Source organism: Anomaloglossus baeobatrachus, chromosome 2 (assembly GCF_048569485.1).
Source record: "Anomaloglossus baeobatrachus isolate aAnoBae1 chromosome 2, aAnoBae1.hap1, whole genome shotgun sequence".
Lineage (NCBI taxonomy): Eukaryota > Metazoa > Chordata > Amphibia > Anura > Aromobatidae > Anomaloglossus > Anomaloglossus baeobatrachus.
The window spans coordinates 654,177,304-654,205,295 of record NC_134354.1 but is presented as its reverse complement, the minus strand read 5'-3'; the positions used below and the strand labels follow the sequence as shown (position 1 = coordinate 654,205,295).

At 45.3% G+C, this 27,992-nt stretch overlaps 1 protein-coding gene across 6 annotated transcripts in view; it reads left to right on the top strand.

Annotated features, from left to right (window-relative positions):
- The first annotated feature begins 175 nt into the window (after positions 1-175).
- Positions 176-27,992, top strand: part of LOC142292008 (retinol dehydrogenase 7-like) — a 75,997-nt gene continuing 48,180 nt past the window's right edge. The window contains exons 1-3 of one of the 6 annotated variants that reach the window (XM_075337044.1): positions 176-403; positions 22,261-22,433; positions 26,127-26,452. In XM_075337044.1, coding sequence (XP_075193159.1) covers positions 26,137-26,452 — 316 coding nt within the window. In that variant the 5' untranslated portion in view covers positions 176-403; positions 22,261-22,433; positions 26,127-26,136. Of the gene's footprint in view, positions 457-22,260; positions 22,434-22,875; positions 22,897-25,885; positions 25,955-26,126; positions 26,453-27,992 lie in introns of those variants that run through there. The other 5 variants (XM_075337045.1, XM_075337047.1, XM_075337046.1 and 2 more) reach the window with 5 other exon arrangements.

Here is a 27,992-nt window from a genome sequence, read left to right as displayed (position 1 = left end):
CATATCCACACACATCTGGACTGAAAAACTACGAGAAAGGTAAATCTGCTGTTGTATTGCAGCTTTAGAGGAATCTGTCACCAAGTTTTTGCTGCCTCCTCTGCGAGCACATTCACGTCATTGCTTCCTGCCGGTTTGCCGTGTACGCCTCCCAACCTTTGCACTGCAGATGGGTGGTGGTTACTCAATAACACTGAAAGCCTCAGTGCCTCATTCTTGCAATGCATTGTTATTGTTGATGTTGGTCAGGATCTCTCCATTTACACAGAAGCAGTGGGATCTGATAACAGTCATAAAGTCCATGGCTCTCCACAGTCTGTGACATTTGTCCCCTATCATATGGCATTTCTGCACACAGTGTAACTTCACATCAATTCCTTCCTTGGACTGGTGCAAGATACAAGTAAGAAGCTGCAATTTCTGAGAACAAGTGTTCTGCTAGCTTTAATACTGCTTGTAGGTATTTTATAATTCAGCTAATTTGAAGTAATAATATATATATTAACTTTAGTGAGTATTATTAGGCTATGTGCACACGCTGGGTATTTGGTTGCAGAAATTTCTGCCCCAAATCTGCATCTCTTGGCATAAGAAAGAGCAATTTTTGTCTAGTTTTCAGTGCGTTGTTTATGCTTACGTTTTCTATGCATTCTGGGGTGGAAAAACAATGCAAAAACTCTGAAAGAATTGACACGCTGCAGATTTATTTCTGCACTAAATCTGCAAGGGAAAAAAAAGCAACATGTGCACAAAATATCAGGATTCTCATTGACTTTGCTGGCATAAGGTTTTGCATGCAGTTTTGTGACAAAACTGCACTAAAAATCACATAACAAAAACTACGATAAAAATGCACTATGAGCCCACAGCCTATATCTGTATTATTGGATTATCCTGATCTCGTAAGGTAGACAGCGTTATATTCCTGCCTTAATTGGGTCAGAGCATCTGTGAATTCATGATAGCATCAATTAAACGTAGCTCCCAACAATGACTTTGGCTGCAGCGCTAAACATTGATGTTTATTAGGCCATGTTCACACATTGACTATTTTACCCACTCCTGGTTTTGGCTTACAAATCATGAGATAAAAAACTCAACATGTGTACATGGCCTTAAGCTGGGTTCACACATAGCGACAGCGACGTCACTGTTACGTCACCATTTTCTGTGACGTAACAGCGACCTTGTAAGTCGCTGTTATGATCGCTGCTTAGCTGTCAAACACAGCAGAAGCAGCAGCGATCAAAACGACACGCGTCGCTGTGGAAGCAATGCTGCCCTTGGTAACTAAGGTAAATATCGGGTAACCAACCAAAGTGCTTCTCTGGTTACCCGATATTTACCTTGGTTACAAGCGCACACCGCTTAGCGCTGGCTCCCTGCACTCATAGCCACAGTACACATCGGGTTAATAAGCAAACCTTTGCTTATTCCGATGTGTAGTCTGGCTGCGTGCAGGGAGCCAGCACTAGCAGCCTGAGAGCAGAGGACGCTGTAACTAAAGTAAATATCGGGTAACCAAGGAAAGGGCTTCCCTTGGTTACCCGATGTTTACCTTGGTTACAGCTCACCACAGGCTGCCAGAAGCTGGCTCCCTGCATCCTGCACGTTCAGTTCGTCCCTCTCTCGCTGTCACACACAGTGATGTGTGCTTCACAGCGGGAGAGCAATGAGCAAAAAATGAAGCAGGACATTCAGCAACGAGCGGCGACCTCACAGCAGGGGCTGGATGTCACACACAGCGACAGCGACGGGACGTCGCTGCTACGTCACAGAAAATGGTGACGTAGCAGCGACGTCGTTGTCGTCTCTATGTGTGATCCCAGCTTTACACTTTGCTTCACTGGCAGACTCCATTGTGCTGGATCATCTTCTTCCCATCTCTTACCAAGCTCTCTACTTCTACTTCATACTTCCCTTCATCAGGGTACCCTGGGAATGATCCGGACCTGTCAACTCAGGAAATAAAACAATGAAAAATAAAGAATATAAGAATAAAGCAGGCACGATATACTTAACGAGTCTCCGGCGCAGCTGTAACTGGTTCTTGGGCTGTTCATTCTACTTCCGGGGCCGCTCATTATCACTCATACATATGCACTGCTTTCCCCGCCCACCGGCAGTCCTGTGATTGGTGCAGTCAAACACTCCCCCCACTCCTTTTGACAGCATGTCTGACTGCTTTCAATCACAGACCCTGTTTATGGGTCACTGTAGATTGGTGGCAAACTAAATAAATTTAAAAAAAAAATTGGCTTAAGGTCCCCCATATTATGATACCCAGCACAGATAAAGCATATGATTACAGGCTGTATCCCCCTGTCGTGCGCTCATCTTGGCTATGTAACTGCATGTGGCATTACTTATTTATTTTTTTAAAATTATTTAAGTATATAATTTGAAAAAATGGCATGCAGTCCCTCACTATTTTGATACCCAGCCATGATCAAGCCTGACAGCTGAGGACTGGTATTCTCATGGATATTTGGCCCGCCAGCCTACAAAAAACAGCCTGCAGCGGCCCGGAATTGTTGCTTCCGTTAGATACCACAGTCCAGGAACATTACCCGACTCTTCCCAATTGCTCTAGTGTGGTGGCAGTCAGGATAATAAAGGGTTAATTGCAGCCCACAGCTGCCATTAAAAATTAGATTAGCAATGAGAGGAGTCTATGAGACACCACCATTACAAATCTCTAAGTAAAAAGAAATAAACTCAAACGCTATAAAAAATCCTTTACTTGAAATAAAATACCAAAAAAAACACCCTCTTTCACCCCTTTATTAACCCCCAATATACCCAGGTCTGACATAATCCACGCAAGGTCCAGTGACGATTCCAGGTTTTCTACATTTGAAGTGACAGCGAGCGGCCATAGAACATGAGCGCCCCCTGTGGGCTTCAGGCTGAGACTGATCCAGGCGATGAGTGGTGACGTCACTCATGTTATTTGCGGTAACAGCTGGAGGATCCCATGGTCCTTCACCTGTGATTGCGGGTAATCTGACCTCAGGTAACCTCAGTAAACTCAGTGACTTCACCTCAAGTTCACAAAAAAATGCATCACTACCGCATAATGATGCCATTTTTTTGCCAGCAGGTGTAGATTGGGTGCAGGAATATGGTGTAAAAATGTCATTACCAAGCGTGCATCTCTTGGTCCAAAAATACCAAAAAAAACGGTTTGATGCTGTTTCGTTGTGGTTTTCTGCCAGGAGGAGTAAATTTGGGGCTGAAGTCTGGTGTAGATATTTCAGCACCAAATTTGCACCTTCTGGCAGAAGACTACACCGTCAAAATATTTTTTTTTGCATTCGTGAGACTAGAGATGCAAATTTGGTCGTGACATTTTTACAGCATAGTCATGCACCCAATCTACACCTCCTAGCAAAACACCACATGGAAACAGCATGCAGTATAATGCAGTACTGATGCAAGTTTTTGCCAGGAAGTGTAGATTGGGTGGAGAAATATGGTGTAAAAATTTCAGCACCAAATCTGGTTTCTGCCAGGAGATGCAGGTCTGTAAACTGTAGTTTACTGAGGTCACCTGAGGTCAGGTTACCTGTGATCAAAGGTGGAGGGCCGTGGGAACCTCCATCTGTGAAAGCAAACAACCTGAGTGACTTCACCGCACATTGCGTGGCTCAGACATTCTCTGCCTGAAGCCCACAGTGGGCGCGCATATTCTATGGCTGCCCACTGTCACTTCAAATGTAGCAGAGCTGGAATCATCGTGGGAACTTGTGTGGATTATGTCTGACCTAGGTGTGTTTGGGGTTAAAAAAAAGATGAAAAAGTTGGGATTTTTTTGTATTTTATTTCAAATAAAGTAGTTTTTCAGCATTTGTGTTTATTTTTTTTCATTTACAGATTATTAATGGGGGGTTTCATAGATGCATGCCATTACTAACCTAGGGCTTAGTGGCAGCTGTGGCTACCACACAAGGGCAATCGAGATGAGCAGGAGAAACTTCTGGGATTTTCGCACGTAATGGATATGACAATCCTGGGCGGCTGCAGGCTGCTATTTTTAGCTTGGGGCCCAATAACAAGGGGCCTCCCCAGCCTCAGAATACCAGTCCCCAGCTGTTAGCTTTATCATGGCTGGGTATCAAAATTGGGAGGGACCGCACACCATTTTACGGTTCCCCTTATTTTGATACACAGCCAAGATAAGCGCACAGCCATGGGGCTGCAGCTTGTAGCCGTATGCTCTATCAGTGCTGGGTATCATAATATGGGGGACCCTATGACAATTTTTTAATTATTTATTTATTTATTTTTACACCAATCTCCAAATTGCTTGCATAAATATAAAATATTCAAATTAAGCAAATTCCGTTCAGAAAATCCCAGTACCTGGGCAGTTTCTTTTTTATATATATATATATATATATATATATATATATATATATATATATATATATATATATCAGCCAATAACAGACACACACACAGCTAAGGCTAGGTTCGCACACTGCGTCTTTTTCACGCTGCGTTTTTGTGCGTTTTTGGCCGCTAAAAACGCACATAAACGCACCTGCGTCGAAAAAACGCGGCAAAAAACGCACGCGTTTTGCCGCGATTTGGTGCATTTTTTTGCTGCGGTTTTGCTCACTGAGTCCTTATGCGTTTTTTATCAGTGAACAAAAAAAAAAAAGGTCTGATGTCATTTCTTTCTTCAATGTGTTCTTCATTCTCCACTAGTGTATGCAGAAGAGCAGACAGCTGCAGAACTACAAGGCTCAGCATACTCCATCCAATAGTGTATGCAGGAGAGCAGACAGCAGCTGCAGAACTACAAGGGTCAGTATGCTCCATCCAGGACTGTATGCTTGAGGGAGAGTCAGGGGGAGCAGACCTACAAGGCTCAGCATCCTCCATCCAATAGTGTATGCAGGAGAGCAGACAGCAGCTGTCGAACTACAAGGCTCAGCATCCTCCTTCCAGGACTGTATGCAGGATTTCTTTGCCCCCCAAACAAAAAAAATGACGTGGGCTTCGCCATATTTTTGTATGCTAGCCGGGTACAGCAGGCAGGTACGGGCTGCCCCCAACCCCCAGCTGCCTATTTGTACCCGGCTGGGAACCAAAAATATAGGGAAGCCCTTTTTTTTTAAATTATTTCATGAATTTCATGAAATAATTTAAAAAAAAAAATGACATGAGCTTTGCCCAATTTTTGAGTCCAGCCGGGTACAACTAGGCAGCTGGGGATTGGAATCCACAGTGCAGGGTGCCCATGCTTTCTGGGCACCCTCGCTGTGAATTGCAGTCCCGCAGCCACCCCAGAAAATGGCGCTTTCATAGAAGCGCCATCTTCTGGCGCTGTATCCAACTCTTCCAGCTGCCCTGATGCCGGGTGGCTCGCTGGGTAATAATGGGGTTAGGGCTAGCTGTATAGCTGGCCCTAAGCCCGAAATTCATGGTGTCACGCCAATATTAGACATGGCCACCATGAATTTCTAGTAAAGATAAAAAAAAAACACAACACACAGAAAAATATTTTTATTAGAAATAAAACACAACACAATTAGTGACTCCATCTTTATTGAAATAAAGAACCCCCCCTCCGCAGTAATCCTGGGTCAGGGTCCCGCGCCGTCCAATCCTGATCCAATATCATCTGATCGGTTTGCTGGAAGGTAAAGCGATCAGATGATGTGTCAGGATCAAGTGCCTGAATCCCATCACACATCAGCTGATTGTATAAAAGCCGATTATACAATCAGCTGATGCATCGGTGCAAAAAAAAAAAAATACTCACTTATGTGCTGATTACCGGCATCTCCTGCAGCGATGGGGCGGGAGTCTGATCCCGTCCGATCACTGCAGCAGCTGCCGGTAATCAGGGATGAAGTCTCCTGACGCATGCGCTGATACCGGCCGGGCGCCCGCGTCACCGCGATACTTACGATCAGCTGATGCGTCAGGTGACTGCATCAGGTGATCCATCGCCAGGTCCTGCATCCATCGGAGGTTTCCCGGCCGTCTGCACACAGCCGGAGTGGGGGTGGCGATACCGTGAGAGGAGCTGGGAGCGGGCATGGCACCGGGAGGCTGCAGACAGGTGAGTATAACTTTTTTTTTTTTTTCCTACTGTTAACTTTTGTTTTCCCAGCTGCTTCCACCTCCTGCCTGTACATGGCGCCGCACGGCAGCATACATGCACAGGACGGGAGGTGGAAGCGGCGGTGACGGTACCGGGAGGATTCACGCTTCTGTATATACTGACAGAAGGAATCCTCTTCCTGTACACGTCACTTTACTACCCACCTCCTGCGTTTATAGCTGCGTTTTTGGTCTTAGAAACGCACCAAAACGCAGCTATTTGCGTTTCTCATTGCGTCTTTCAACATCCCATTGAACTCAATGGATGAAAAGCGCAGTGAAAAACGCGGGAATAATTGACATGCTGCGTTTTTGTGGCACCACAAAGGCTATGTGCGCATAGTGCGTTTTTCGCTCGTTTTTCGGGTGCGTTTTTGGCCTCAAAACTGCAGGACTTTGCTTCCCCAGCAAAGTCTATGAGTTTTCATTTTTGCTGTCCGCACACATCTGTTTTTTTTCAGCTGCGTTTTTGTGGTGCAATGAGAAACGCAAATAGCTGCGTTTTGGTGCGTTTTGGTGCGTTTCTAAGACCAAAAACGCAGCTATAAACGCAGGAGGTGGGTAGTAAAGTGACGTGTACAGGAAGAGGATTCTTCTGTCAGTATATACAGAAGCGTGAATCCTCCCGGTACCGTCACCGCCGCTTCCACCTCCCGTCCTGTGCATGTATGCTGCCGTGCGGCGCCATATCTGGGCGGGAGGTGGAAGCGGCTGCGAAAACAAAAGTTAACAGTAGAAAAAAAAAAAAAGTTATACTCACCTGTCTGCAGACTCCCGGTGCCATGCCCGCTCCCATCTCCTCTCACGGTATCGCCACCCCCGCTCCGGCTGTGTGCAGACGGCCGGGAAACCTCCGATGGATGCAGGACCTGGCGATGGATCACCTGATGTATATACTGATACTGATCGTAAGTATCGCGGTGACGCGGGCGCCCGGCCGGTATCAGCGGATGCGTCAGGAGACTTCATCCCTGATTACCGGCAACTGCTGCAGCGATCGGACGGGATCAGACTCCCGCCCCATCGCTGCAGGAGCTGCCGGTAATCAGCACATAAGTGAGTATTATTTATTTATTTTTATTTTTTTGCACCGATGCATCAGCTGATTGTATAATCAGCTTTTATACAATAAGCTGATGTGTGATGTGATTCAGGCACTTGATCCTGACACATCATCTGATCGCTCTGCCTTCCAGCAAACCGATCAGATGATATTGGATCCGGATTGGACGGCGCGGGACCCTTGACCCAGGATTACTGCGGAGGGGGGGTTCTTTATTTCAATAAAGATGGAGTCACTAATTGTGTTGTGTTTTATTTCTAATAAAAATATTTTTCTGTGTGTTGTGTTTTTTTTTTATCTTTACTAGAAATTCATGGTGGCCATGTCTAATATTGGCGTGACCATGAATTTCGGGCTTAAGGCCAGTTATACAGCTAGCCCTAACCCCATTATTACCCGGCGAGCCACCCGGCATCAGGGCAGCTGGAAGAGTTGGATACAGCGCCAGAAGATGGCGCTTCTATGAAAGCGCCATTTTCTGGGGTGGCTGCGGGACTGCAATTCACAGCGAGGGTGCCCAGAAAGCATGGGCACCCTGCACTGTGGATTCCAATCCCCAGCTGCCTAGTTGTACCCGGCTGGACTCAAAAATTGGGCGAAGCTCACGTCATTTTTTTTTTTAAATTATTTCATGAAATTCATGAAATAATTTTAAAAAAAGGGCTTCCCTATATTTTTGGTTCCCAGCCGGGTACAAATAGGCAGCTGGGGGTTGGGGACAGCCCGTACCTGCCTGCTGTACCCGGCTAGCATACAAAAATATGGCGAAGCCCACGTCATTTTTTTTGTTTGGGGGGGCAAGCAAATCCTGCATACAGTCCTGGAAGGAGGATGCTGAGCCTTGTAGTTCGACAGCTGCTGTCTGCTCTCCTGCATACACTATTGGATGGAGGATGCTGAGCCTTGTAGGTCTGCTCCCCCTGACTCTCCCTCAAGCATACAGTCCTGGATGGAGCATGCTGAGCCTTGTAGTTCTGCAGCTGCTGTCTGCTCTCCTGCATACACTATTGGATGGAGTATGCTGAGCCTTGTGGTTTTGCAGCTGTCTGCTCTTCTGCATACACTAGTGGAGAATGAAGAACACATTGAAGAAGGAAATGACATCAGACCTTTTTTTTTTTGTTCACTGATAAAAAACGCATAAGGACGCAGTGAGCAAAAACGCAGCAAAACGCATCAAAAAAATGCACCAAATCGCGGCAAAACGCGTGCGTTTTTTGCCGCGTTTTTTCGATGCAGGTGCGTTTTTGTGCGTTTTTAGTGGCCAAAAACGCACAAAAACGCAGCATCAAAAAGACGCAGTGTGCGAACCTAGCCATAAACGCAGCTGAAAAAAAACAGATGTGTGCGGACAGCAAAAATGAAAACTCATAGACTTTGCTGGGGAAGCAAAGTCCTGCAGTTTTGAGGCCAAAAACGCACCCGAAAAATGCGCAAAAACACCGTGAAAAACGCACGGTGCGCACATAGCCTAAGTGGTCTTTTTTGCCTCAGGCTCAGAGCCATAGGTGACAGTCAGGTCCTTGGAAACGCTGTATACAGCTTCAGATAACAACGTCTGTGTACCTAAGCTCAGGGAATTCCTTGCTGCATTTCACCATTAGGAGGGATAGAAAGTGAGGCTTCCTTTCATGTCAACTAACCCAGAGAACCCGGCCACTGTACCCACCTGCCCACTTTTGCCACGCTATTTTTATAGCAAACAGATCTGAAACTTAGTGGCATCCAAAAAGTGGCTGCTATACTCCATTGTTGTCCCACTGGTGCCAAGCATTTTCCAGCACCTCTGCATTCAACCGTCATGCACATATTGCTACGCTATTTTAATAGCAAACAGTGCTGAAACTTAGTGGCATCCAAAAAGTGGCTGCTATACTCCATTGTTGTCCCACTGGTGCCAAGCATTTTCCAGCACCTCTGCATTCAACCGTCATGCACATTTTGCTACGCTATTTTAATAGCAAACAGTGCTGAAACTTAGTGGCATCCAAAAAGTGGCTGCTATGCTCCATTATTGTCCCACTGGTGCCAAGCAATTTCCAGCACCTCTGCATTCAACCCTCATGCACATTTTGCTACGCTATCCTTATAGCAAACAGTGCTGAAAATTAGTGGCATCCACAAAGTGTCTGCTATACTAATTTTGTGTCCCACTTGTGCCAAGCAAGTCACAGCACCTCTGCATTCAACCCTCATGCACATTTTGCTATGCTATTTGTATAGCAAACAGTGCTGAAACTTAGTGGCATCCAAAAAGTGGCTGCTATACTCCATTGTTGTCCCACTGGTGCCAAGTATTTTCCAGCACCTCTGCATTCAACCCTCATGCACATTTTGCAACGCTATTTTGATAGTAAACAGTGCTGAAAATTAGTGACATCCACAAAGTGTCTGCTATACTAATTTTGTGTCCCACTTGTGCCAAGCAAGTCCCAGCACCTCTGCATTCAACCCTCCTGCACATTTTGCTACGCTATTTTTATAGCAAACAGTGCTGAAACTTAGTGGCATCCAAAAAGTGGCTGCTATACTCCATTGTTGTCCCACTGGTGCCAAGCAATTTCCAGCACCTCTGCATTCAACCCTCATGCACATTTTGCTACGCTATTTTTATAGCAAGCAGTGCTGAAAATTAGTGGCATCCACAAAGTGTCTGCTGTACTAATTTTGTGTCCCACTTGTGCCAAGCAAGTCCCAGCACCTCTGCATTCAACCCTCCTGCACATTTTGCTACGCTATTTTTATAGCAAACAGTGCTGAAACTTAGTGGCATCCAAAAAGTGGCTGCTATAATCCATTGTTGTCCCACTGGTGCCAAGCAATTTCCAGCACCTCTGCATTCAACCCTCATGCACATTTTACTACGCTATTCTTATACCAAACAGTGCTGAAAATAAGTGGCATCCACAAAGTCTCTGCTATACTAATTTTGTCTCCCACTGGTGCCAAGCAAGTCCCAGCACCTCTGCATTCAACCCTCATGCACATTTTGCTACGCCAGTGGCGTAGCAAAGGGGGGTCGGAGGAGGCGGTCCGCCCCGGGTGGCACGAGTCAGGGGGGCGACATTTTGGCCACTCGCCTTCAGTTCTGCTGCCCCCGGTCCGAGTTCTGTGGACCGCGGTCCGGGTTCCGGGGACCGCAGTCCTCGGCAGGAAACTGGCTGCCGCCCCTTTAAGGCGCATAGACCACAGCGTCCTCCTGGTTTGCACTTCATCTGTGGGCGGAGCTACCGCTTGGCCTGCTCAGTCCCACAGATGAAGGAGGCGCAGTGCCAGCCAGCGACCACCGGCGCTGTGTGGGCCACCTCTCCTCCGTAACTGAGCGATAAGTGCTCCCCCCCTCCCCCCCTCGACCTGTATACTCCCTCCCAGCCACCTGGTTTATGGGCCCCAGTGAGATGCATGGGCTCCCCCCCCCGAGCCGCGTGTGCGGGCCCCCAAGAGCCGCATGTGTGGGCCCCCAGGAGCCGCGTGTGTCGGCCCCCAGGAGCCGCGTGTGTGGCCCCCAGGAGCCGCATGTGTGGGCCCCCAGGAGCCGCGTGTGTGGGCCCCCAAAAGCCTCGTGTGTGTCTATATGTGAAGCAGAGTTGTGTGTGTCTGTATGTATGTATGCAGTAGAGCTGTGTTTGTCTGTCTGTATGTAGCAGAGTTGTGTGTGTATGCATGTATGCAGCAGCTACAGAGTTGTGTGTGTCTGTATGTATGCATGTATGCAGGAGCTACAGAGTTGTGTGTTTCTGTATGCATGTATGCAGCAGCTATAGAGTTGTGTGTGTCTGTATGTATGTAGTAGAGTTGTGTGTGTATGCATGTATGCAGCAGCCTCAGAGTTGTGTGTGTCTGTATGTATGTAGCAGCTGCAGAGTTGTGTGTGTCTGTATGTATGTATCAGAGTTGTGTGTGTCTGTATGTATGCATGCATGTATGCAGCAGCCTCAGAGTTGTGTGTCTGTTTGTATGTAGCAGCTGTAGAGTTGTGTGTGTCTGTATGTATGTATGCATGCAGAAGCTGCAGAGTTGTGTGTGTCTGTATGTATGCAGTAGAGCTGTGTGTGTGTCTGTATGTATACAGCACAGCTGTGTGTGTCTGTATGTATGCAGCAGAGTTGTGTGTGTCTGTATGTATGCAGCAGAGTTGTGTGTGTCTGCATGTATGCAGCAGAGTTGTGTGTGTCTGCATGTATGCAGCAGAGTTGTGTGTGTCTGTATGTATACAGCAGAGTTGTGTATGTCTGTATGTATGCTGCAGAGTTTTGTGTCTGTCTGTATGTATGCTGCAGAGTTGTGTGTCTGTATGTATGCTGCAGAGTTGTGTGTCTGTCTGTATGCTGCAGAGTTGTGTGTCTGTATGTATGCAGCAGAGCTGTGTGTGTGTATATATGCAGCAGAGTTGTGTGTATCTGTCTGTATGTATGCAGCAGAGTTGTGTGTCTGTATGCAGCAGAGTTGTGTGTCTGTCTGTATGCAGCAGAGTTGTGTGTGTCTGTATGTATGAAGCACAGCTGTGTTTGTGTCTCTATGTATGCATCAGAGCTGTGTGTGTGTCTGTATGTATGCAGCAGAGCTGTGTGTGTGTGTGTATAATAGGCCTACATGTGTGTAAAAAGGTGAACGTCTAGGACTAATAGCAGCAGTCTACAATTAGATCTTTGATTGTAGTTCCATGAAAAATAAATATTTTGATGGCTTCCCGGATTTTTGAAAGTTTCTGGATTATTGACGGCCAACGGTGGGGGGCGGCAAATTTGACGACCGCCCCGGGCGGCAAAAGCAGTAGCTACGCCACTGTGCTACGCTATTCTTATAGCAAACAGTGCTGAAAATTAGTGGCATCCACAAAGTGTCTGCTATACTAATTTTGTGTCCCACTTGTGCCAAGCAAGTCCCAGCACCTCTGCATTCTACCCTCATGCACATTTTGCTGCGCTATTTATTATAGCAAACTGTGCTGAAAATTAGTGGCATCCACAAAGTGTCTGCTATACTAATTTTGTGTCCCACTGGTGCCAAGCAAGTCCCAGCACCTCTGCATTCAACCCTCATGCACATTTTGCTACGCTATTTTTATAGCAAACAGGGCTGAAACTTAGTGGCATCCAAAAAGTGGCTGCTATACTCAATTGTTGTCCCACTGGTGCCAAGCATTTTCCAGCACCTCTGCATTCAACCCTAATGCACATTTTGCTACGCTATTTCTAAAGCAAACAGTGCTGAAACTTAGTGACATCCAAAAAGTGGCTGCTATACTCCATTGTTGTACCACTGGTGCCAAGCATTTTCCAGCACTTCTGCATTCAACCCTCATGCACATTTTGCTATGCTATTTGTTATAGTAAACAGTGCTGAAACTTAGTGGCATCAACAAAGTGTCTGCTATACTCCATTGTTGTCCCACTGGTGCCAAGCAATTTCCAGCTCCTCTGCATTCAACCCTCATGCACATTTTGCTACGCTATTCTTATAGCAAACAGTGCTGAAAATTAGTGGCATCCACAAAGTGTCTGCTATACTAAATTTGTGTCCCACTGGTGTCAAGCAAGTCCCAGCACCTCAGCATTCAACCCTCATGCACATTTTGCAACGCTATTCTTATAGCAAACAGTGCTGCCAGTTTTAAGGCCATAGTTGTATTGTCAGGGATATTCAGTGTTGGTTCTTCAGCTGTCAATAAACCTAGACCACCTCTGCTATCTACACCACCTCTCAATTTTTGCTACCACATTTTAAGTGGCTAATCTTGTCGCTAAGAAAATGAGTGGCAAAAGGACAGATGCTGGTGGAAAGGGGAACAGGCGTGTTGGAAAAGGAAAAAAGTTTGTGTCTGTGGGGAAGGTGGCAAAGCTACATTAACATCTGCTGAAGATAAACAATCTTCCCGCAAAAGTAAGATGTCTACTACTTTCCGTGGACAATCTGATGTGCTCCTAGTTTTACGGACCCGAACAACTGTAAGAAAGGTAGATGATGCACAAAAAAAGAACATGCTTGAATGGATCTCAAGTGCTCCAACAAGTGCCCTCTCCTCCACCTCAACTACCACATAAAAAAAAACCAGTCCTCTGAGTTGTCATCCCAATCACACTTGCTTTCTCCCAGCTCTCAAGTCTCCACCCGCCCTGCACAGTATGGTGTAACAGAGATGGCTGAGTCTGCAGAGCTGTTCAGTCACACTATAGCCTAGGAATCAGGTCTGCTCCCAAGCTACAGTGAGTACAGACCAGGAAATGGTCTGCAGTGATGCCCAGAAGCTTTGTGACTCAGATTCAGGCCCAGATGACCAAGTTTATGAGCATAATGTAAACCCTCATTCCCAAACTGTAACACCTGTTGGTGGAGACAATGAGGAACATACTGATAACGAGATGCAAATACCAGATTGGGATGACAACTTAAATATTCGGTCAGGGCAGGAAAAGGCTAGGTCTGAGGGCGAGGGGAGTGCAAACACAACGCTTGATGATGAAGTTCTAGATCCCACTTACTGTCAACCCACAGTCAGGCACTTGAGGAGGTCAACAGAGGCGGTGGAGGAGGATGCAACTGACGACGAAGTTACCTTGCGCATTCCTGGACAGAGTCGGAGTACTGGTAGCACGTCTACAACTGCATCCTCAGCCACCACTCTGCCTCTGAGCACAAGTCAGGGTGGCTCTGCAGGTCGCATGTTCTCTATGCCTTGCCTAGCCTGGTCTTTTTTTGACCATGCAAAGGATCTCCCAAATCATGTGATCTGTAAAATTTGTCGGGAATCTAGAAGTAGAGGCAAAAAGCTCACCAGTTTGACTACTTCTTCCATGACTCGTCACCTGAATTCCAAGCATAATTCCCAGTGGGAACACTGTGCTGCAATGCGGCCTAGCGTAGCGGGCCAACCACCGCCTGCCCCTTTCAGTGCATCCGCGCGCTCTTCATCTTCTATGACTGTGGGGACAGCTGTCACACCTGGTTTTCCACACACACCTTCCACCACTGTAACCGCAACAGGCAGTTTGCTTGGTAGGTCGTCAGTTGGTTTGGAAGGGGAAACAAGTGCAGGTGTACAACTCTCTCAGACATCGATAGCACCAACGTTGGATGAAGGCAACATCATGTCTACGCCTGCACTTTCCTCACAAACCTGCATTTTACCAGGGACACCCTACTCACCACCGTCTACACACAGCAGCCAGATCTCTGTCCCTCAGATGTGGACAAATAAAAGGCCATTTCCTCCGACCCATGACAAAGCTAAGAGGTTGACTTTATCCCTCTGTAAGCTCTTGGCTACCGAAATGCTGCCTTTTCGCCTGGACACACAGGATTTTCGAGACCTTATGTCCGTCGCTGTGCCCCAGTACCAGATGCCCAGTCGCCACTACTTCTCTAAGAAAGGTGTGCCTGCGCTACACCAGCATGTCGCACACAACATCACCGCTTCCTTGAGAAACTCTCTGTGTGAACAGGTGCATTTCACCACCGATACTTGGACCAGTAAGCATGGACAGGGGCGTTACATGTCTCTAACTGGGCACTGGGTAACTATGGTGATAGATGGAGAAGGGTCTGCTGAACAAGTCTTGCCGTCCCCACGACTTGTGCGTCAATCCTCTGTATGTATAAGTTCCTCCAACGCTTCTGCCTCCTCAACCTCGTCTGGGTCCTCCACCTCCGCCCCAAGCCTGCCTGGTCAGGCCACCAGCGTTGTAACTGCGCACAAGGAATCACGCACACCTCCTTACTATGCAGGAAGCAGAGCGCAACGGCATCAGGCGGTCTTTAGCTTGAAATGTCTTGGAAATAAGAGTCACACAGCGGCGGAGTTGTGGTCAGCTCTGTTGTCCGAGTTTCATAAATGGTTGTCTCCACTCAACTTGCAGCCAGGTAAGGCCGTGTGCGACAATGCTGCAAACCTGGGTGTGGCCCTTCGCCTTGGCAAGGTGACACACGTGCCTTGTATGGCTCACGTGTTGAACCTTGTTGTCCAGCAATTTTTAACACACTATCCCGGCCTAGATGGCCTTCTGCACAGGGCACGAAAACTGTCTGCTCACTTCCGCCGTTCAACCACCGCAGCTGAGCGACTTGCATCGCTCCAGAAGTCTTTCGGCTTGCCGGTGCCGGTTCATCACCTGAAATGCGATGTGCCGACACGCTGGAATTCGACTCTCCACATGTTACAGCGACTGTGGCAGCACCACCGAGCACTGGTGCAATACGTCATTACGTATAGCCTGGGCCAACGAGATGCAGAGGTGGGGCAGATAATCCTGATGGAGTGGTCTGTGATCAAGGACCTATGCACCGTTCTGCACAGTTTCGACATGGCGACGAATATGTTTAGCGCTGACAATGCCATTATCAGCATGACAATTCCAGTCATTTAAATGGTGGAGCACACGCTAAACACTATTAGAAGTCAGGGGGTGGTTCAACAGGAAGGGGAGGAAGTACATGAGGATTCATATGCGCAAGGGATAACAACATCACCAAGGTCCAGACGTTCATCATCACCAAGGCGGCAGGCATGGGACGATGGGGGAGAGGGATTAACAAGAGCGCATTGGAAGCAGGCAAAATGTTGAGGAAGGTGCAGGAGAACATGAAGAAATGGAGAACGAACTGTCCATGGACATGAAAGACTCCGCAGATGAGGGAGACCTTGGTCACATTTCAGTGGAAAGAGGTTGGGGGGAGATGTCAGAGGAAGAAAGAACGGTTAGCACCTCTATGCCACAAACACAGCAAGGACTTGGTCCGCATGGATGCGCAAGACACATGAGCGCCTTCTTGCTGCACTACCTACAACATGACCCTCGGATTGTCAAAATTAGAAGTGATAATGACTACTGGGTTGCCACACTATTAGATTCCCGGTACAAGTCCAAATTTTGTGAAATAATTCCAGCCATAGAAAGGGACACATGTATGCAGGAGTATCAGCAGAAGCTGTTACTCAATCTTAGCTTGGCTTTTCCACCAAACAACCAGTGGTGCACGGAGTGAATCTCCCAGTTGTAACGTGACAAACATGGGACGGTCTCGTCATCAACAGTCTAACCGTACCAGCAGCACCGTATCTGTTGCTGGTAACAGCAATTTTATTGAATCGTTTCATAATTTTTTTAGACCATCCTTTGCAAGGCAAACAGAGACAAGAAGTCTGACATATAGTCAACGGCTGCAGAGGATGATACAGGAGTATCTCCAAATGAACATCGATGCCATGACTTTGCAACTAGAGCCTTGCTCATTTTGGGCTTCAAATCTTGAAAAATGGCCTGAGCTCGCCACTTACGCCTTGGAGATCTTGTCGTGTCCAGCTGCCAGCGTTGTTTCAGAACGTGTCTTCAGTGCTGCTGGGTGTGTGCTGACAGATAAGCGCACGCATATGTCCAATGACAATGTGGACAGACTAATGTTCATCAAGATGAACAAGTCATGGATCCGCAAGGACTTTACTACCCCTGTGTCATCCTGGGGAGAGTACAGGCTTGTGGATTTGGAATGTGCTTGATGCAAATGTACCTGTCAAGTTTGCAACTGGGGCACAAGTGATGCCACTGAAGGGGTGTCTGTGGGGCCCAATTTTTGGAAAAAAGGGAGACTCTGCTTGGAGTCCCCTTGCGGTGTTTTTAAAAACGAGCCAAGATGAACAAGTCATGGTTCAGCAAAGACTTTGCTACCTACCCCGGTGTCATCCTGGGGACAGTTAAGGCTGGCGTATTTTTGAATGTGCTTGGTGCAAATCTACCTGTGAAGTGTACAACAGGGGCTCAAGTGATGCCACTGAAGTGGTGTCTGTGGGGCCCAATTTTTGGAAAAAAGGGAGACTCTGCTTGGAGTCCCCTTGCAGTGTTTTTAAAAATGATCCAAGATGAACAGATCTGGGATCAGCAAAGACTTTGCTAGACCTTCCCCGGTGTCATCCTGGGGACAGTTAAGGCTGGCGTATTTTTGAATGTGCTTGATGCAAATCAAAACATCCTGTTTGCAACTGGGGCACAAGTGCTGCCACTGAAGGGGTGTCTGTGGGGCCCAATTTTTGGAAAAAAAGGGAGACTCTGCTTGGAGTCCCCTTGCGGTGTTTTTAAAAACGATCCAAGATGAACAAGTCATGGTTCAGCAAAGACTTTGCTACCTACCCCGGAGTCATCCTGGGGACAGTTAAGGCTGGCGTATTTTTGAATGTGCTTGATGCAAATCTACCTGTCAAGTTTGCAACTGGGTCACAAGTGATGCCACTGAAGGGGTGTCGGTGTGGCCCAATTTTGGGAAAAAAGGGAGACTCAGCTTGGAGTCTCCTTGCTGTGTTTTACATTATTTTAGAAGGGCATGCCATGCCTATTCCTGTGCCTCGTCCTCTTTTTCCTCATCCAGCTGTTTTGTTTTCGCAGGAGTGTATGTCCTTGTCACTTTCCCATGTGTTTGTGTTGTCTTGGGAGTTGTTTGTCACCTTTTGGACACCTTTGATGGTGTTTTCCAGGTGCTTTTAGGTGTTTGTGATTGCCTCCCATTGTTTTCAATGGGGTTCGAGAGATTCGTCGAACGGCTCGTCTCTAATATATATATATATATATATATATATATATATATATATACAGTCATATGAAAATGTTTAGGCAACCCTATTAATGTTAACCTTTTTTCTTTATAACAATTTGGGTTTTTGCAACAGCTATTTCAGTTTCATATATCTAATAACTGGTGGACTCAAAAATGATGCAAAAGTATGGGCACCCTTATCAATTTCTTGATTTGAACACTCCTAACTACTTTTTGCTGACTTACTTAAGCACTAAATTGGTTTTGTAACCTCATTGAGCTTTGAACTTCATAGGCAGGTGTATCCAATCATGAGAAAAGGTATTTAAGGTGGCCACTTGCAAGTTGTTCTCCTATTTGAATCTCCTATGAAGTGTGGCATCATGGGCTCCTCAAAACAACTCTCAACTGATCTGAAAACAAAGATTATTCAAGATAGTTGTTCAGGGGAAGGATACAAAAAGTTGCCTCAGAGATTTAAACTGTCAGTTTCCACTGTGAGGAACATAGTAAGGAAATGGAAGAACACAGGTACAGTTCTTGTTACGCCCAGAAGTGGCAGGCCAAGAAAAATATCAGAAAGGCAGAGAAGAAGAATGGTGAGAATAGTCAAGGACAATCCACAGACCACCTCCAAAGACCTGCAGCATCATCTTGCTGCAGATGGTGTCAATATGCATCGGTCAACAATACAGCGCACTTTGCACAAGGAGAAGCTGTATGGGAGAGTGATGTGAAAGAAGCCGTTTCTGCAAGCATGCCACAAACAGAGTCGCCTGAGGTATGCAAAAGCACATTTGGACAAGCCAGTTACATTTTGGAAGAAGGTCATGTGGACTGATGAAATAAAGATTGAGTTGTTTGGTCATACATAAAGGCGTTATGCATGTAGGCAAAAAAACACGGCATTCCAAGAAAAGCACTTGCTACCCACAGTAAAATTTGGTGGATGTTCCATCATGCTTTGGGGCTGTGTGGCCAATGCCGGCACCGGGAATCTTGTTAAAGTTGAGTCGCATGGATTCAACTCAGTATCAGCAGATTCTTGACAATGTGCAAGAATCAGTGACGAAGTTGAAGTTACGCAGGGGATGGATATTTCAGCAAGACAATGATCCAAAACACCGCTCCAAATCCACTCAGGCATTCATGCAGAGGAACAATTACAATGTTCTGGAATGGCCATCCCAGTCCCCAGACCTGAATATCATTGAACATCTGTGGGATGATTTGAAGCGTGCTGTCCATGCTCGGCGACCATCAAACTTAACTGAACTGGAATTGTTTTGTAAACAGGAATGGTCAAATATACCTTCATCCAGGATCCAGGAACTCATTAAAAGCTAAAGGAAGCGACTAGAAGCTGTTATTTTTGCAAAAGGAGGATCTACAAAATATTAATGTCACTTTTATGTTGAGGTGCCCATACTTTTGCACCGGTCAAATTTTGTTTAAATGCGGATTGCACATTTTCTGTTAGTACAATAAACCTCATTTCAATCCAGAAATATTACGGAGTCCATCAGTTATTAGATATATGAAACTGAAATAGCTGTTGCAAAAGCCCAAATTGTTATGAAGAAAAAAGGTTAACATTAATAGGGGTGCCGAAACTTTTTCATATGACTGTATATATATATATATATATATATATATATATATATAATTTATATATATATATATATATATACACACACACTATATACACATATATATACACACACTATATACACACAAGTGCCTCTCAATTAATTAGAATATCATCAAAAAGTTAAATTATTTCAATTGTTCAATACAAAAAGGTAACGCATATATTATATAGAGTCATTGCAAACAGAGTGTCAAGTGTTTATTTCTATTAATGTTGATGATTATGACTTACAGTCAATGAAAACGCAAAAGTCATTATCTCAGAAAATTAGAATAATTAACAGTACAAACCTGCACCTGCATTGCGTTTTAAATGGTCCCTTAGTCTGGTTCAGTAGGCTACACAATCATGGGGAAGACTGCTGACTTGACAGATGTCCAGAAGGCAGTCATTGACACACTCCACAGGGAGGGTAAGCCAGAAAAAGGTCATTGCTAAAGAAGCCGGCTGTTTACAGAGTGCTGTATCCATATTAATGGAAAGTTCAGTGGAAGGAAAAAGTGTGGTAGAAAAAGGTGCACAAGCAACAGGGATAACCGCAGCCTTGATAGGATTGGCCATTCAAAAGGCCATTCAAACATTTGGGGCAGATTCACAAGGAGTGAAGTGCTGCTGGAGTCAGTGCTTCAAGAGCCACCACAGACAGATTTATCCAGAACACGGTCTACAACCGTCACATTCCTCATTTCAAGCCACTCATGACCAATAGACAATGCCAGAAGCGTTTTACCTGGGCCAAGGAGAAAAAGAACTGGACTGTTGCTCAGTGGTGTCCACTGTATTTTATGAAGACCAAAGTCAGCGCAGCCTTCTACCAGGAAATTTTAGAGCACCTCATGCTTCCCTCTGCCGACAAGCTTTTTGGAGATGGAAATTTAATTTTCCAGCAGGACTTGGCACCTGTTCACACTTCCAAAAGTAAATATATCTAGTTTAATAACCACAGTACCATTGTGCTTGATTGACCAACAAACTCGCCAATATTATTGTCAAGAGGAAGATTAGAGACACCAGATCCAACAATGCAGACAAGCTGAAGGCTGCTATCAAAGCAACCTGGGCCTCAATAACACCTCAGCAGTGCACAGGCTGATCGCCCCCATGCCACGCAGCATTGTTGCAGAAATTCATGCAAAAGGAGCCCCGACCAAGTATTGAGTGCATTTACTATACATACTTTTCAATAGACTAATATTTCTGAGTTATAAATCATTTTTTCAGTGGGTCTTATATAATATTCTAATTTTCTGAGATAATGACTTTTGGGTTTTCATTGACTGTAAGCCATAAGGGTACTTTACACGCTGTGATATCGGTATCGATATTGCTAGCGAGCGTCCAGGTAAAATATCAAGTTGGCTCATCACAAGGTCTATCAGTTCTGGTGTGACAAACACAGCAGTAGAGGTGGCTCTCATGCTTCATAATAGTAAGATAATAGACACTAAGGGGCACTTTGCACACTGCGACATTGCAGGTGCGATGTCGGTGGGGTCAAATTGAAAGTGACGCACATCCGGCATCGCATGCGACATCGCAGTGTGTAAAGCCTGGATGATACGATTAACGAGCGCAAAAGCGTCGTAATCGTATCATCGCTGCAGCGTCGGCGTAATCCATAATTACGCTGACGCCATGGTCCGATGTTGTTCCTCGCTCCTGCGGCAGCACACATCGCTGTGTGTGAAGTCGCAGGAGCGAGGAACATCTCCTACCGGCCTCACTGCGGCTTCCGTAGGATATGCGGAAGGAAGGAGGTGGGCAGGATGTTTACATCCTGCTTATCTCCGCCCCTCCGCTCTGATTGGCCGCCTACCGTGTGACGTTGCAGTGACGCCGCACGACCCGCCCCCTTAACAAGGAGGCGGGCCGCCGGCCACAGGGACGTCGCACGGCAGGTGAGTGTGTGTGTGAAGCTGGCGTAGCGATAACTTTCGCTACGCCAGCTATCACCACATATCGCTGCTGCGACGGGGGCGGGGACTATCGCACTCGACATCGCAGCATCGGCCTGCGATGTCGTAGTGTGCAAAGCCCGCCTAAGTGTCCGCCCAATAGCACAGGAGGGGCGGAGATGAGCGGGCCAAACATCCCGCCCACCTCCTTCCTTCCTCATTGCCGGCGGGACGCAGGTACGGTGAGTTTCCTCGTTCCTGTGTTGTCACACATATCAATGTGTGCTGCCGCAGGAACGACAAACAACCTCGCTACTCACCTGTCAACGATTTTTGGTGTTGGAGCGACCTCTCAAATACCAATGATTTTTACCTCTTTTGCGATCGTTTTAGGTCGCTCAGAGGTGTTATATGCTGCGATGTCGCTAACGACGCCAGATGTGCATCACAAACACCGTGACCCCGACAATATATCGTTAGCGATGTTGCAGCGTGTAAAGCACCCTATAGTCATCAACATTAACAGAATTAAACACTTGAAATAGATCACTCTGTGTGTAATGACTCCATATAATATGTGTTTCACTTTTTGTATTGAATAACTGAAAGAAATTAACTTTTTGATGATATTCTAATTTATTGAGAAGCACTTGTATATAAACTTTGTGTTATCTTAGTCATGGTGACCCACAGAATAAAGTTAATATACACTGACTAGTAAAGATGTAACAATGTTTTGAACTTTTGGCTTTCAGGCCCCATATCTCACTTTCCTCTACAGCGTCTAACATGAGACTAACTTCATTTCATAGACAATCATTTCTGCTATGTCATACATAAACTTGACTTTGGCATATGATTAGTTATGCAGATTCTTGTCATTTTACTGCATTGTTACTGTTTTGCTGATGGTGGTGGAAAAATATTTTTCTTCCAGTATACTAAAAAATTACAACCTGATCTCACATTCGATAATAGCTCAGAATGTTATTGGGTTGATTCCTATCTGACAGGTCATTGGTTCGAGTAAAAAAGCAGCCATGAAGAAGATTTCATAAGAAAAGAGAAACAGCATCATCCAGTTCATCCATAGTGGTCTAACTGCATCATGTGAGTGCCATGACAGTTAGAAGAATATGAAATGAAGTCCGTCCATCCATTCAAAAGCCAAGAGGTGGACGTCCAGGTAAAATATCAAGTTGGCTCATCACAAGGTCTATCAGTTCTGGTGTGACAAACACAGCAGTAGAGGTGGCTCTCATGCTTCATAATAGTAAGATAATAGACATCCATGCAAGCACAATGAAATGCATGTTACACAAGTCTGTAATGGTGGCCCGAAAAAAGGTGAAGAAACCTCGACTTCAATATTGTCATAAGAAGTGTTGGCTCGAGTTTGCAAAAAAATACAAAAAGTAGACAGTAGATTGGAAATGGATGATTTGGAGCGATGAGACAAAAGTCAATAGACTATGCTCTGATGGGTGTAAATGGGTCTTGAAGAAACAATCGAAAAAGGGGCTAATAGATTGAGAAATTTAAAGAATTGTCAAGTTTGGTGGAGGAAGCCTGATGATATGGAGTTGTTTCACAGCCAAGGCATAGGATACTTAATCAGGATTGATTGTGGTCTCAATACTAAGCCATATGTGAGTATTCTACAAAATTAATTATTTTGTACATGCGAGTACTATGGGTTTCAAAGGGATGACATATTGTTCTAACAGGACAATCCGATGCATACCTCGAAATTGGCAAATAAATGATTCATTGACAATGAATAGTCCCCAGACATGATCCCAATCGAACACTTGTGGATAGAGTTGAAGAAAAAGCAGTATACATGCCAAAGTGAGTCAACCAGTATGCACCAACAGTGGGAACGTAGAGAAGAGACCTGGGATCAGATTTTGGTTGAAACATGCATGAATTTGATTGAGAACATGCTCAGAAGGATTCAGACAGTATTCAAAGGCAAAGGTGGATTCACAAAATACTAAGAAAATAATAAAAAAAAATTCAGGCACCTGTACCCTATATTATAGTACACTCAGATTAACTAGCAAAAGTCTACTGACGATTCCCTTTAATACCCCACTGTCCTAATTTTGGTTCTGAAGAAAAAACCTGAAACCATAGAATCATAGAATGGTAGAGTTGGAAGGGACCTTAAGGGCCATCAGGGCAAACCCCCTGCGAGTGCATGTTTTCCTAAATCATCCCAGATTTATGTCCAGCTTTCACATAGAATCATAGAATGGTAGAGTTGGGAGAGAATGTGCTCCTTGGCTTGTGAGATGGGCAAGCCATGCTTTGTTTTAAAGAGTAAAATCTCCACAATCCAGAAATGTAAAATTGCATTTGTCTCCCTCACAAAGATAGTATATACATTATGAATCCTCCCAGTGCACTCACTGTGCGCTGCGAGGAGTCCCTAGTTTCTGAGCTGGGAATGGCGTTCACGTGACTACAATTGTGGAATATTGGGCACCTCTAACTAATAGGCACGGCCGTCTGGTGGTCGTGGCCATGCTCAATGCACTTGTATTTAGTGAGGCCATTCCCACTAATAGAGATGAGCGGTGTTCGAATCGAACCATTCGCCAATTTCAAATTCGAGTTGTTTGGGGCGATGTTCGAGTTGTTCGACGAACTCGAACGATTTGCTTAACGTTCCACCGTTTGAGTTACCGTTCGATAATGGTTCGATCACCAAAACCGTAGCTAGTAAGTGGTTAGCTTTTCACTGTAATACTGTCAGTCACTGTTAATAATGATGTTATCAAAATTTAGCGTATAGTGTGCGGGGGGGGGGGGGGGGCACGGTTTAGATCAGTGCTGCTGAGTGCTGAAAGATCGCCATTTTTTTTTTCTAACCGCACAGTGGAGCTGGCCAGATTGTCAGCCAATCACAGACACACAAAGCAAAGTGGATTTTTGCCAGACAAGCAAGGGTATGTTTCATTGGCTGTGCATGTCACATATCCTTGCCCTATAAGACCCGGGTGTGTGTCAGTCATCGCTCCCGTTGCTGCTGTGGGTGCTATACACTTATACAGTGCAATCTACACATCGGTTTAGGGATTAGGGACTACTTGTAATTTCAACCCTTTTCAGTGCTAGATTAGAGCAGTTCATAGCCATTTTTGCTAGGCAGGTCTGTGCCAGTGCTGTGCAAGGATTTTTCACAGCGTTTGTCTAAATCAGCTCAGTCAATTCCTTGGGGCATAGTACCAGCGTGTGTGATAGTCAGAGACGTACCACTGCTGTCAAGAAAGCTACCCCACCTCTCCATTTCTACTAGCCAATTTTTAACTGCAGGTAGTCCAGGCAATTCTTTGGGGCATAGTATCAGTGTGTGTGATCGTCAGTGACCTACCACTGCTGTCAAGAAAGCTACACCACCTCTCCATTTCTACTAGCCAATTTTTAACTGCAGGTAGTCCAGGCAATTCTTTGGGGCATAGTATCAGCGTGTGTAATAGTCAGTGACATACCACTGCTTTCCACAAACATAGCCCACTTCTCCATTTTTGCTAGACAATTTGTAACTACAAAAAGTGCAGGCTATTCCTTGGGGCATAGTATCAGCGTGTCTGATAGTCAGTGATATACCACTGCTTTCCACAAACATAACCCACTTCTCCATTTCTCCAAGACGATTTTTAACTGGAGCTGGTCCAGGCAATCCCTTGAGCATAGTATCAGTGTGTGATAGCCAGTTGCATAGCTCTGCTGTCAAGAAAGCTACTCCACCTCTCAATCTGTAGTAGCCAATTTTTAACTGCAGCTAGTCCAGGCAATCCCTTGGGCATATTATCAGTGTCTGATAGTCAGCGGTGTAGCACTCTTGTAAAGTAAGATATACCATAGTAAGATACTTTTCCATATGTTTGTGGTGTCTTGTGAGTTATTTGTCATCTTTTGGACACATTAGAAGGTGTTCTCTATTTGTTTGTATGTGTTTGTGTTTGCCTGCCATTGTTTTCAATGGGGTTCAACGGTGTTCGACGAACGTTCGACGAACGTTCGACTAACACACCCGCCGTTCGACGAACCGAACTTGAACACTAGTGGGGTGGCTCATCTCTACCCACTAGCCGGGTTCTGGTTGGGAACATGCATATTGCACAATTGCAGTCACGTGACTGCCATTCACGGTTTCGAAACAGCGAATTCTTGCAGCGAATGGTGAGTGCACTGGGAGGATTGATAACTCTGCAGTGACTGTAGACTTATCATTTTAGACCGGACAACTCCCTTAAGGCAAGAATAGTATTACCAAACCTTAAAGGTAAAATTTTATTATATGATTAGTGTAGAAATTTTTTAGTGTCCTTTTGATTGGGGACATTTTCTTTTCTCCATTGTGGGCACCAATTCATGTTAGAACCCATTTTCAAATTTTGTTTGCTCCTTGAAGGTACAACATTCAAACTGGACATTTCTAATGTGTAGTGAGTATATACGTATCTCTTTACTACTCAATGTGTTTTTTAAGGTTTCAGCATAGGTTGGCATGCTGCCAACACATTCTGGCTGAAGGGATTTCCTTACCCTTTTTTCTGGGAACTACAGAAATATTTGGCAGCAACAGGAATGTGAAAGTAGGAGGAATTTTTTTTTTACTCTGTGTTCAGTGCAGTATTAAAAATGTTCTTTCCCGCACTCCATGATGTCTCTGTTTCACGGCTCTGCCCTTATCAGGTACTAGTTTATGGAATACGTAGAATGTCTCAATGTATAGCCAGTTTAGTTAAGTAAGTTTAGATAAATAAGGTCTAAAATGCATTTTAATATTAAAAAAAGATATACAGTATGCTGTCACTTCATTATACCCAGCTGATTACTATTTTTACTCTTTGAATATTTCTTTCAGGACCTGTGACATGTGGTGTCTTCTACTTCCCGTGGGTTTACTTTTGTTCTACCTTTTCAGGTGGAACCAAAGACGTTTGGTTCTTCCAAATCTCATAGATAAGTATGTGCTGATCACAGGATGTGACTCTGGATTTGGAAACTTAGCTGCCAAGCAGCTGGACAAACGAGGCATGCTTGTACTTGCAGCTTGCCTTACGCAGAAAGGAGCTGAAAATCTGAAGAAAGACACTTCCAGTAGACTGAAGACTGTTGTCCTTGATGTTACTGACAGCCAGAGTGTGACTGCAGCAGCTGTATGGGTTGAGTCCATTGTAGGAGATAAAGGTCAGATATTTTTATTTTGAATAAAGAGTTAAATAAAGGAGCGCATATGAAGGATCTGGGAGATAGCGGTGAGACTGGTAATGAAAACTGCTCACCTGATGTGGTTGTGCAGTTCTTGCACAACCACGGTGTAAGACGAGAGTATGATGTTAGTATGCTGCCAGGATTAGCCCGTGATGTGCATCTAGGGAAACGAAATTCCTTGAAGACCGGTCACGGGCAAGTCACTGGGGATAGTAGGCGTCACTGGTGATGGTTGTGAACGGACCTCCGTGTGGAGCAGCTCTTGCCGTGAACCCGCAATGGGAAAGTATCAGTATAGGAAAAAGGCACGGTCTGATAGAGTGCTACGGAGGCCACAATGTTGTATTATTTTAGTGGAATTTATTGTTATCTAACAGCCACAACGCGTTTCGATATACACAATATCTTCATCAGGTGGCCTCCGTAGGGCTCTATCAGATCATGCCTTTTTCCTATACAGATATGTTTATTTTATCTTTTCAACAATATCAATTACAAATACATAGTTGACTCAGCATTAAAAGTAAAATACAAAGCGCAGATTTCTAGAAATGACAAGGTTGTGATGTTACTCCTCATTGAGAATGACATGCCAAACATGCCAGTATAAGGAGGATTATAAGCCATGCAATGCTCCTTTAGGAAATTATATATGCAAATTGCCTCTACAGAGAGGAAGAGGACTAGTGCTACCTCTTGGAAGTAGCAAACCTAAAAGTCAATATCTATCCTTTAACGGGCCTTGACTTAGCATAAAAGCCAAACTATAATTTAAATTTCCATATGTCGTGTTTCAAGGTGTTGCCCATCATTAGTGCAAAGGATGATATCTGATTTTGCTGTATGAGAGGTTTCTGACTGTTGTCTTAGGCCGGCTTCACACTTGCGATTAACTCGCATGAGAAATTCTCACATTGCACTTGGACCAATGTTAATCAATGAGGCAGCTCCTATCTGCTATTTTTTCCTCAGTCCAAATCGGACTGAGAAAAAAATCGCAGCATGCTGCATTTTGGTGAGTTTCTCGCGCGAGTCACTCCAATGAAATTCTATGGGTGCGTGAAAAAAAGCATATGTCACACGGACGGCACATACACCATCCTAGTGACATGCGTTTTTCTAAATACATTTATCGCATGTTGCCGAAAACACTGGAAATGAGTGAGGTCTGTCGATGTCGGTCAATCTCTATCTCTGTCAGACGGTCTGTCGGTCTGTCGGTCTTTCTGTCTCCCTGTCGTCGGTCTCGCTCTCTGTCTGTCTCTCTCTGTCGGCCTCTCTCTGTTGGTCTATCCCTTCCCCCCCCTCTCCCATACTCACCGATCCCCGATCACCAGCGCGGTGATGCACAGCTGTCACACTGCTCCGGCGGCTTTTCCTCTTTTGAAAAAGCCGGCCGCTCATTATTCCATCACTTATTCACTGCTTTCCCTGCCCACCGGTGCCTATGATTGGTTGCAGTCAGACACGCCCCCACGTTGAGTGACAGCTGTCTCACTGCAACCAATCACAGCTG